The sequence below is a fragment of the Manis javanica genome, chromosome 13, assembly GCF_040802235.1.
Source record: "Manis javanica isolate MJ-LG chromosome 13, MJ_LKY, whole genome shotgun sequence".
Lineage (NCBI taxonomy): Eukaryota > Metazoa > Chordata > Mammalia > Pholidota > Manidae > Manis > Manis javanica.
Window position 1 is genome coordinate 55,086,976 of NC_133168.1, and position 12,025 is coordinate 55,099,000.

Genomic DNA, 12,025 nt, shown 5'->3' on the forward strand with positions numbered 1-12,025 from the left:
TTTCCTAGTGTTTGTCTCCAAATACAGTTTCACTAGCAGATTTCCCAAGTACAGTTTTATTCTGTCTTCAGAAAGATTATTAATGGAGATGTTAAATCAGGCTGGCATAAATAACAACGGTTACGGCAATCCTCCAGACACTTTTGTTCCACTCAACAGGGATATGGTATCATTTATCATTAGGTCTTGTTACAGTTTTCCGGCCCCTTGAAAAACTCTCATCAGGATGCTCGTGTCCATGTCTACTTGAATTAATCTGGCAAATGAACGTTCATGAGTGACTGAATTAAATGTCACCACAAGATAGAACATCTGTGACCTCACACTAACCTAGCACTCTCTGCTTTCATAAATCTTTACAATCAAAACAAATTTGTCTAGCATGTTATTTCTAAAAAGCATTCTCTTTTGTTGTGTGTGGCTCATGCCCAAAGAAGATAACAGACAGTTGGTAAAAGTCACAAAATCTCATCACTGGTTCAAACATGGTCAAGTGATGAATAAAGAATAATGATTCCTTGGCAGGCAGAGAAATGAAGAGCAGTAGAACAGCCTCTGCAGAGGATTGGCGGAAGGCTCCTCCTCACAAACTCATTCTACAAAGTCCTGGAGAGAAACCATTGTCTGGTTTTAGAATAAAAAATAGTTGCAGTTTCCTTGAACTTGCTTTTTCTCAGCATTCCCTGGGGTTATGTCACTCACAGGCCTTCTCTTTTCCCATGTGCTGAGAAAGTTGAGCATTATTTCAGTGGTTCAGTTAGAAGGGGAGGCATCATGATGGAATAGTTTGGCAAAATACACATAATATAAATTTTACCATCTTAACCATATTTAAGTGTACAGTTCACTGGTCCTAAGTACATGCACACTGCGTTGCAACCATCACCACCATCCACCTCTACAACTCTTTTCATTTGCAAAACTGAAACTCTGTACTCATTAAATAGCAACTCCCTCCTCCCCGAGGCCCTGGCAACCACAATTTGTCTGTCTCCCAGAATTTGACTACTCTAGGTACCTCATGTAAACAGAATCTTACAATTTCCCTTCACTTTTAATGAGTGCTACTTCCTGTACGTTCTGAAAGTTTTTAACCACTCTTGAAACAAAATCGAGAATAAATAAACAAACAAGAAAATAGAGCAAAAAGATTTCCCAGGGGCCGGAGGGGTTCTTTTCTAGATGCATCAATGTCAGTGGTAAGACCTTAACATTCACTAATTAGAATAAAACGCAGTGGATTGTAAGAAATATTCATTATTTAACTGGTTAGCTAGTGTTCAGACAAGCAGCATATTTCAGATAACCGTAAGTCAAAGGAGAGATTGGACACAGTAAAGGTTCCCAGAAGGAAAGAAATACTAAAATAATGGAACAAGGAAGCAATTGCAGATTCAAACTCAGACATCATGGGCTAAATGCCAATATACTGGGCATGAAGGTTATTGACAGTGCTGCTTCCCTGGCAAGCTTCTCAAGCTTTAGTGTACATAAACATTAACCAATACAAAGCTAACAAGTCAAAACTGTATTGACTGGGACTCGGGAGTGTGAACCTATCACCAGCTGCCCAGGTGGTTCAGACACAGAAAGTTCTTACCAGTGTTGAGGAACAATGGTCAGTGCAATAGATCAGACCGATGTTGTAAGACCTGCCTGTGTTCAGCTGAGTAGTGTAATCTTGGATTAAGGTATGCACATAGCCCCAGTAATGTTGTCCATTGCTTACCTGTTTTTACCTGCTTCATTTTCTTTCCTCTGGATTGTTGCCTGACCATCTACCAAACAAGGGGGCAGGGGCAGCAATGAAAGACACTGGAAATCAACTGTCATTCAACCCTCCAGTGGAGGGTCAGAAAGGCCTTGCCACTATCCCAACATCATTACAGCTTTGAGACTGGGCTTCTGGTTGTTTTTTTTTTGCGTATTTCCTTCTCTGGTTGGCTTCTTCGTCATCAGGTACAAACTGCTTGGAGGGAAAACACTGGTCTCAGTGAAGCTGTGTTCAGCCTGAAAGATCAGTATCTGGCTTCCCTCTCATTTGTGGCTTAAATTTTCTTTCTTTCTAGAATATGTCTGTGCTGGAGAATCACCACTGGCGATCTACAGTTGGCATGCTTCGAGAATCAAGGCTTCTTGCTCACTTGCCAAAGGAAATGACGTAAGTGGCGTAGAGATGAAACATACTGATGGCCACACACTGAGATAAGCCACCCTCTCTAGGGCCTGTTTGAGACCCCCCGGGTCTAATGGCAGGGAGCCAGCCGGCTATGCTTCCCTGCCTGTGCCTCACTGTCTCTCAGAGGAGATGGGGTGTCAGTTACAGCAACAGAAATCAGAATCTCTCTGTGAGCTTTGAAAGGCCCTTGGATAATTTATGACCTACCATCAGAAAAAAGGCTCATAAACAGCTCTCGGTTTTCACACTCTGCAGCATCAACGCTCCGCTTTGCCAAATTCCTGTCTTTCATGTTAGCAAAATTGTCCTCCTGTGTAGCTCCAAATAATAAATATTTATCAAGAAGGAACACAGGATTCCTCAAGCTAGATTTAAAACCCCCTCAATAAAGTTTGTTTTGTAAGTTCCAGTCTTAGCAAAAGTAGAAGTCAGAAATTCTTTCCTAAATGTCTTTTGTGAAGTAAGCAAATTGGCTCCAGAAATTTTTTCACCAGTCATATACCTATGTCTCTTGCATTTGAAGCAGAAGGGGAGATACTAGTTTCCTGTCCCTCTGTTATCCCGGGTATTCAGGCCAAGTCCTACTAAATCCAAGGCTATTGCCTCATTTTCCACATGGGCCCTAGTGAGCTGCTACACAGTCTTCCAAGGCTGCCACTAATTCTGATGTTTAATTAAAATGCACAGAATCTGACGTAGCTAGATGAGTATAAATAAATAGATCCCTTTCTTCAGACAGTCATATTACTTAAGGTCACGGGCCAAGTTGTGTCTCCCCGGTGAGCAGGCAGTATGTGCTGGGCTCAGAAGTTTATTCCTGGCCCACTGATACTATCTCTCACTGTTTCCTAGCACCCAGAGGAATGTGGAATTTGCAGGAGGAACTTCAGTTCTGATAACATTTTACCGCCTGAACTAAATAAAACCTTTCCTCATTCCTGGAATAAAAATGTGTGCCTTTTGCTAGAGCTGCAAAGATCAAACGAATTAAATACAAAACGAGCTAAAACCTAGAGCAAGAAATCAAGCAAGGAGAACAGGAGGTAATTGGCAAGGGCAGCCGAAGCAAGAAGGAAAGGAAGGAGAGTGAGGGCAGGAAAGAAGATGGAAAAGGGAAAAGGAGGCGAGAGCTCAGGTCTGACCTGTCCCTGTAACGCCCACATTAACCCTGCTTGGTGCTCGATCAGTACTCATTTCCTAAAATAATCCATTCATTCCTATGGATTCCAAATTAAAATGCCCTATTTTTATGTCTCCGTGGGACGCAGTGTTACAAATTGCTTTCGTTAGAACAATCATAATGCAGTAATACACGTGAACAACTTTATAGTGAAGGTTATCATCATCCTTCTTCCTATCTTCATATAAATGCTTTAAAGTCACTTTACTGGTTTTAAAAGTAAGCCAGGTTAACTGTACAAACTAAGAAAAATTCAGGAAAGCTTTAGTTTGAACCATATGAAGTTGCTGTTTTTGAGGGTCCAAAACACTAGAATAGGTGGCAGTTTCATGTGATTTCAACCTAAAATGAAGAAAACTGAAATGACTGGTAATCCCGCCTTCCACGGATAGTTAATGTTAGGCTAGCTGGTATATTTCCTTCTAGTCTCTTTTCAGTATAGCAGTATTTTAACAAAATGGAGAATTTATTTGTATGGCTTACATCCTGATATTTTCACTTACTGCAAAAGCCTTTTCCATATCATTAAGCCTGCTACTAAAATAAAGTATTTTAATGTTAATAAAGTATTATTGCACCAAAATGTATTAAGCATTATTTATTGTTTGGAATTTCGAGGATTTCTAAATTTTTGTCATTATAAATAATGTGCAACAAGCATTATTAAACATATATGTTTATCCCAAACCCTGATACTCAATTTTCTCAGAAAATATTTGTGGATAGAAATTACTGATCAGAAAGGAGTTCATTTTTAAAATTCTTGTTGTAAATAATCAAACTGCCTCTCTAAAAAGTATCTACTTATATTCCCACTAGTGGGTTGTGAGAAAATCTACCAATATCATCACTAAAACTGAGTTTTATCTCTAATATATTTTTTATACTATTTGCACATTTGACACACACACACACAGATTGATTGATTGCAGCTGAGACTGAAAAGTTTTCACATATTTACTGGCTATTGTTATTCCTTTAAAGAACAAATTTTTGTGTCTGACCTTTTTCTACTTTCCCAATTAGTATTATTCATTTGTAAGAATTTGTGTATGACTACAGTAAGCATTTGTTATATGTTATAAGTATAATTTGAAGTTTTTAGTTTGCCTTTTAATTTGCTTCATGAAACACTTCATCTAACATAGCTCTATTTTCTGATTATAAATTAAATATTCATAAATTTTAAAGAATTTATATAATATTAAGGAATATAAAAAAGAAATAAAAATCATCCATAATCCCACTACATAGCCTTTCAAATTCTTTTCTATGGTCATAGAAATCATGCCTTTTGTGCTTTGAATTCTGTTTTTAACATAATAAAACATGACATTTTCCCATGTCAGATATAGCTGTATGTTATCATATGGCATAGTAAGTATGCAACATGTTTTATTTAACCAAACTCCTACTTATGATTTTTTGTAACTTTTTTCTCCCCAAGATTTTTCATTATTATAAACAATAGGATAAATATCCATATATCTTGACTTATTACATCTTTACTAATATGCTAATATAAATTTGTAAATGAACTGTTAGATTATTTGTATTCATCGAATGCTTTAAACCCTAACCTCTAAATCGCCCTCCTGAAATGTACAAATCTACACTCTCACTAGTGGAGATTGTCATCAGTAGCATTAGGTGTCACAATCATTATTAATCCAGCATATTGGTTAGCAATTATTTTCAATACTTGAGAGTTTGAGGGGAATAGTATCACTTAGCTGTTTTTATTTGCTTTTTGTTATACTAAGACTATTTAATATTTTGGGGAATATTTTGTATTTCTTTTATGAATTTCCTATTTTCCCTGATTATTTCTAAAGTTCAAAAGTAGACTAAAGATGTGCATATGGCTGAAAAATGAAATGCAAATGGTGTGACTATACAGCTTGTAGAATATAGAGGAGTATTTCCATCAGAGGTGGAAAGGATTTCTTAAATAGGAAGGAAAAAAGTAGCAACAGATAAAATTTGCAGATTAAGCCATATTAAAAAGTAGTAGTACCTCCTTTCCTCAAAAGACATCATAAAGAAAACAGAAAGAAACTACAGAGTAGGAGGAGATACGTGCAACACATAATTGACAAAAATCAGTATTGAAAATATATTTTTAAAAACACCTAGAATCAATAACCAGAAGAGAAATAACTCCATAGACTAATAAGTAAGGACCAGAATACAATTTCACATAAGAGAAAATACAAATGGCTAATAAGTAATGAAAATATGACCAACCTTGTTAATCGTCAAGGAAATTAATATTAAAACCACAATGAGTTGCATGACATACCCCTCAGATTGGTAGAAAAATGTAAAAGGTAAGAATGTACAGCAATAAGAATTTCATCTATTACTGTTCAGAGTGTAAATTCATACAATCATTTTGTAAATAATTGGCAATATCTAGGGAACTGAAGATGAACAGACTATGTGATCCAATAATGTCATTCCTGGATATGGACACTAGAGAAACTTGCAGGAGGTATATAAGAGAGTCCATTATGCCATCTTTTTCACAGTAATCAAAAACCATAAACAACTCAATTGACCATAAAAAGTAACATGGATAAATACATCGTGGTATATTCCTGCCATGGAATATGATACCATAATGAAACTGGATGAACACATCACCATGGATAACTTCCAAAAACACAATGTTAAGCTAAAGAAGCAAATCAAAAATTAGTTCAAACTATGTAAAGTTAAAAAGCAGTTGTAATTAAACCATATTGTTTAGACATGCATGCATAGGTGGTACAATTACTGTAAGAAGCAAGAAGATTATTAAAAGATCAGGAGAGTGGTTACTTCAGGGACGAGGGGAAGAAGGAAGTGGTAGGAAAAGCAATGGGAGCCTCGTGGGGCCCTGGCAGCCAGTGCTCTGGGCCTGAGTAGTTGTAAACAAAGATGTTATTCTATATTTTCTCATTAAACTATATATGTATGCTCTATGCACTCTACCAAAAGATACTTCACTTTTAAAGGTGAAATTTAAAAACAGTTATGGATTTTTCCTTCCATTGATTTTTGTGTGTATATGAAGTAAAGCTCAAATTTGCTTTTTTTTCCCTAAAATATTCCAGTTTCTTTATTCCATTTGTTGACTAATATAGTGCTTTCCCACTGGGTTCTAATGGTGCTTGAATCACCCATTATTCTTTTTTAAGTTAGAGTATCTTTTTTCCAGATATTTTCTTCTACTGATAAATCTTTCTACCCCATAGTATCAGTCGCTGTTATTGTCTTTATTATCATTACTATTATGCCCTTTTCTCTCCCATGCAAACGGTAATGTTTGAGATGGTTTGAGCTCTTTAAAAGCAAAACCCAAACTCCTGTGATTCTGAGTCTTTTTGTGTCTTGAAAGCATGCATTTCTAGTTAGCTTTCAGTTTTTCCACCCCTAGGGACCATGGTAATGTATAATCTACCACAACTTGGTTCACCCAAGGTTTTGATCATTCTGCAGGGGTCATGGCATACCTCCTGTCCAAAGTCAGAAGTGATGGGGTGAGAGGATCATTCTTGGGCTCTGAGGGACTGGGACTGTAATAAACAGGATCAAAGGCAGAAATGAGATTACAAGCCACCTGATGATGACAAAAATCAATCACCCTCCTCAAAGGGATTTGCTTTGTGTGTGTGTTTTTTGTCTTTCATTCTTGTGAATGCAGACAGGATATTGAACAGCAGCTGGGCTCCTTGATCTTGGCAACAGACATCAACAGGCAGAATGAATTTTTGACCAGATTGAAAGCACACCTCCACAATAAAGATTTAAGATTGGAGGACGTACACGACAGGCACTTTATGCTTCAGGTAAACAACAACGTGCCATTATTCCATGCGGGGTAAAAACACTTAGGGTCATGATCAATAATTATAGCACATTTGAGAAGGGGTATCTGCCGGGGCAGAAGTCAGAGCAGTGACCTACTTTATTAAAAGCTTTGAGACACAAAAGGATTAAAAAAATCTCCAGAGTGAAAAAAAAAAAAAGCTTTGAGACGTGAAGTTTTTCAAGTGGTTTCCAAGCAGCAAAATCTGGGTTTCATGTCGCTAAGTTGATAATATCACATTTGTCCTTGTTTGGGAACTGCTTCACCGCAAGGAATTCCTGTTGGGCAATTGCATATATTAAGAATCTACCACATTTTGTGGCTTGATGTAAAACTGACCGTGGTGAAAGCTGTGCAATTTAGAAAGACTGTTCTTATAACACAAAAGTTTTCTATGCTAACTACAGTAAAAAAAAATTGAAAAACAAGTAGCCTTCTTTTATCTAAAACCTACTCAATCAATTTCTGCTTTCCTTCTTTTTTTTTGCTACCTAAGCACATATCTTCACCTGAGGCTCAAACATGTTTACCTAGTCTTGCCATTTTTAGGCACTGATAAATTATTTTAAGTTTAATTGAAAGAACTGAATCCTATCAAGTCCAACCCTTTCTGCTTCATTCCATGGCAAGAAGGCATTTGTGACATGAGAACAAGATGGAGCATGGATTTCAGAAATAGAAGTCTGACCTGGTATCCAAACCAGAGCCTTTTTCTTGATCCCCCATTTTCTCTTGTCTTCTGCCTTTCCTTTTGGTGCAAAAGACTGAATGGTTTAGACCATGGTTCATCTAGATAAACCAGCTTTAACCAGGAAAATGGGCTGCATATGGCAGACTGAGCTGTAGCGGCTTTCTGCTCCATGCTCCCATGTTGCCCTCTGTAGTTGTCCAAAGTGCTCCATCCTTCCCAGGAAATACCCTCCTCCCAGCTATATCTCCCTCCAGCTTTCCTCCCAAACTAGTCTCCTAGTTCCCAAGTGCCACAAAGATCCACCAGGTGTCTGCTTTTAGTGATTCAAGTCAATTTGGGAGTAGCTGAAAGATTTGGCCTAGACACTTGCTAACACAAATGAATCCCTACAGGGCAGAACCTAGAGGGCACTTCTGCCCCTTGCCGACTCTGACATGTACTGGTGCCTCATTAACCAGGAAATAGAAACAACCAAATTTGCAACTTAATATGGTTGGGGTTCTCCCAGACCGCAGCACTGCTAGCAGTTCTGTGATTCCAAGAAACTGGGTCAAAGCAAACAGACATTGATGGTGGTCAGGGCACAACCCCAAGGGCCCATCCCCGCAGTGGTTCCTGAGCAGTTGGCAGTCAAAGGAGAGAATCTGCTTTTCTGGGAATTCAAGGTAACCCTTCTAGGGTCAGCATTATTGACAAAACCTGGCATCTCATTTCCAGACCTGTGTGGGCTAAGCTGTGATTTAGTTCTGCAAACAAAACACCCCTAGGTCTGATATGACTTAGCTCCCTGGTGGGCAATATGAGCTTGCTTACAGACAGACACAGGCACGTAAATGCAAACACACATAATTTAAGTGATGTATGGAGTTAGTCAGTGTGGTCACTGTGAGAATGAGGTCCAAATGACCTCACTTGAGCCTGGCTGGGGCCCCCGTGGCTTCCCTGCCCATGAAGGGCAGGGCAACAGAAGGAGACAGGCCACGGCTTTCCTTGGCCTGCCCACCCCAAGTCTCCTCCAGGAGGCTATGTCCTTGGATGATGGCTCTTCTCTCCTCACTGCTATAAAGTGGGAGTACTGAATGAAGGTTTTGTGTGGTGGTGAATAAGTGCTATTTCCGGAAGAGGCACTCCATAAATAAGGGCCTGGTACCACGAGGCCCACTGGCGGGTTGGATAAGCCCTAGGGCTTGGGTGCATTTGCTGCTGAAAGAGCATTCTCTGACCACCTCTCCCTGCTCTGTCATTTCTCAGATTGCCTTGAAGTGTGCTGATATTTGCAATCCTTGTAGAATCTGGGAGATGAGCAAGCAATGGAGTGAAAGGGTGTGTGAAGAATTCTACAGGCAAGGTTAGTAATGATCGACAGCTGATTTCATTGCCCCTTCCCCTTTTAGGCCTTTACCCTAATAAAACAGGAAATGGCTAATCTATTATGACACTTGTTCTTTCATCCACTCTATTATCCTAACCTTTCTCTTTAATTCTTTTACAAACCATCTGGCCCTTTTCGGAAATAATTTAAAAATAAAAAATATTGACTTACCACAGAAACAGGTAGTACTGAAGAAGTGCAATGAAAAATGAGCAAAAGCAGGAGATAAATATATAAATAAATGGTTTTTTTCAATTGCTTTCCTCAGTGGCTATAAGAATGTGAGGGGTAGTTTGATTTTTCCTCTGACCATTGCAATGAGCTGAGTGCAGCCTAAAGGCTAAATGCCATTTGGGGTCAATGTTTTCCACTCTGACAGAAGGGCTTCAGACTCCTTTTGTATTCCCTCCCTGGCTTGTTTAAATAAAGATAAGAATGAAATAGAGCACACCCTTTCAAACATATACAGTGAAAAGACAAACGGCCCCAAGTTAGGGTATAATTTTTTTCAATTGAAATGTAGTAGACATACAGGGTATAATTTTTAAGAGATTAACTTCATACAGAAATAAGGTAATGAATCAGCGAGCAGGATCTTGGCGTTGGGTGGGATACTGGCCTTTAAACACTGCCTCACTTCTTCAGGCTGTGGGTGTTTGTTCACTCACAACAGTGCCCTGACGTTAGTGATAGGATCAGGGTTGAGCCTGAGAACAAAAACAGCCTGAAGTGGCCCACAAGCAGGTTCTGTGGGGAGGTCAAGTAGCAACAGTGAGCATTTTGGAGAAGCATCCATTGAAAGATGTGTCAGCAACATTGAGATGTTCCAAAGGACAGGAGACAGAGCAGGATGAATGGGGTTCACGTGGGGCCAGAAGGCTCTGCCCACCGTCTCTTTCACTCACAAGAAAAGTGGTCACATGACTCCCACAACGCTGTACAGTTTCACTTCAACCGAGTGTGAGTGGTTAGAAATGGAAAGATCAGTCGTAGTGCCTATGACAGAAAATCTCTACTGAGGGAAAAACAAAAGGAAAGATGATAAAATTGGAGCAGGGAAGTTTTAGATGAGATAAGATAAATACTTTACTGTGTGATACAGAAAATACTGAAATAGCACACATGGGATGAGGGCTAGAATCTTCATGATTAGGAGTCAGTGGGAGAGAGAAAAGGGCTGTACTTTGCCCTTCTTGGTTTTGACTTAGTCATGTGCTCCTGTTGATTGATGGCAGTTTGACCCTTTCATTTGCTATCTTGCATCCTATTTGGATTAAGAGCCACTTGGGGCAGGGACAATGTCATTTGGGCAGATAGTAAGGGCAATAGAGTTGGTGAATTGAAGTTGTTAACAAAGTGGAGTGAATACAATCAACTAGAAAGGCAATCTGTAAAATCTCTTTGCAAAAACTGGTTGTCCTAATAAAATATGCACATGCAGTGTTATAAAATGGAACAACCTGGAACATTCGTAACTCTGATCAGTAAAGGTGAACTCCCATGCACTTAGCTCTGCATGCCTCCTTGAGGAGAGAAAATAGAGAAGGTGTGTTGGTCCTTTGTATTAATACCATTTTGATCTGCAGTTCTACCTGTTGAAGAGAAGACCTGACTCTCTGCTCATCCAAACAATTTATCCTCCAGACTGAATTAAATTTTTTTTAAAGTTCTATAAACTCAACTTGTATCATTTTGGTTAGTCAGATTCTGGTTTTCAGTTTAGAATTTGGGCTTCTACAGACTGCTGGTGGTCCCAGCCAAAATATCTTTCATGGTTCATGAAGTTGAGAAAAGGAAAAGCCTAAAATCAAGATTGAGGACGAAGGAGGAAAGGAAGATGAGATCTCTGAAAAGAGTGTTGAGTTCTGAGACTAGAGATTAGGATTCTGAACATCAGGTAGCCCCTCCCCTTCTCAGTGCCTTAAGGAGGCAGATCCTACAAAATGAGCATCTCTTCAATCAACCAAGATTCCCAGAAGTTTTTATTGAACATCTGCTTACAGCCACATCTAGTCCTCAGCGAAACTGATTTTCCCTATATACAAAGCTCCACTGGAGACGTTATGAAGGATACAAAGAAGTATAGTTAATTTATTTCATAACCTCAAAATATCAAGCAGTAAGGTTCCGGGAGGAGAGAAACTATGCAGTTTTCCTCTTTGTATTCTCTACATTGGCAAACAATGTGTCTGAAATCTACAGTGCTTTTTAAAAACATGTTGAATAAATAACTGTATTAATGATCTAATTGAATGACCTCTAATGGAAGAGGTCCCAGGAGAAGACCTAGTGTGAGGCAGGTAGAATCCGAACTAAGTATGGAAGGCTGTGTAGTGTACTGTACTCCTCCTAGGAGAGCCATGAAACATATTTGACTAATAAAATTTAAATTAACTAAATGAAATAAAAATAAAATTAGTTCTTCAGTTTTATTGGTTATATTGCAAGTGGCTAACCTAGTGGGCAGTGCAGAGAACATTTCCGTTATGTTCTATTGGACACTGCTGGTCTACCTAGAGAGGAGTAGAAATGGACAAAGGCCCTGAGGTGGAGACCATCCTCCTGCCAGCTTTGTCCCATAGGAGGTGAGAGTGAGAGGATTTGTGGATGCCCCTGGACACCAGGCTAAAGTAGAGAACATCACAGTGGGAGTCATTTTAGAAACTGCAAGTAGGGCAGCCCTATATAATTGAAGTGGAAGAAAAACTGAAGGAAGAATACTAGCTAAGATGCAAAAACTAATGATGAGT

At 39.0% G+C, this 12,025-nt stretch overlaps 2 protein-coding genes across 8 annotated transcripts in view; one reads left to right on the forward strand and one right to left on the reverse strand.

Annotated features, from left to right (window-relative positions):
* PDE7B (phosphodiesterase 7B) overlaps positions 1-12,025 on the forward strand; it is a 312,328-nt gene that overhangs the window by 294,227 nt on the left and 6,076 nt on the right. For all 5 annotated transcript variants that reach the window (XM_036994627.2, XM_017650215.3, XM_017650206.3 and 2 more), the window contains 3 exons: positions 2,070-2,161; positions 7,048-7,192; positions 9,155-9,251. In XM_036994627.2, the coding sequence (XP_036850522.1) occupies positions 2,070-2,161; positions 7,048-7,192; positions 9,155-9,251 (334 nt within the window). The remainder of the gene's footprint in view (positions 1-2,069; positions 2,162-7,047; positions 7,193-9,154; positions 9,252-12,025) is intronic.
* Positions 1-12,025, reverse strand: part of MTFR2 (mitochondrial fission regulator 2) — a 104,748-nt gene that overhangs the window by 36,949 nt on the left and 55,774 nt on the right. The gene's annotated exons all lie outside the window — the stretch shown is intronic.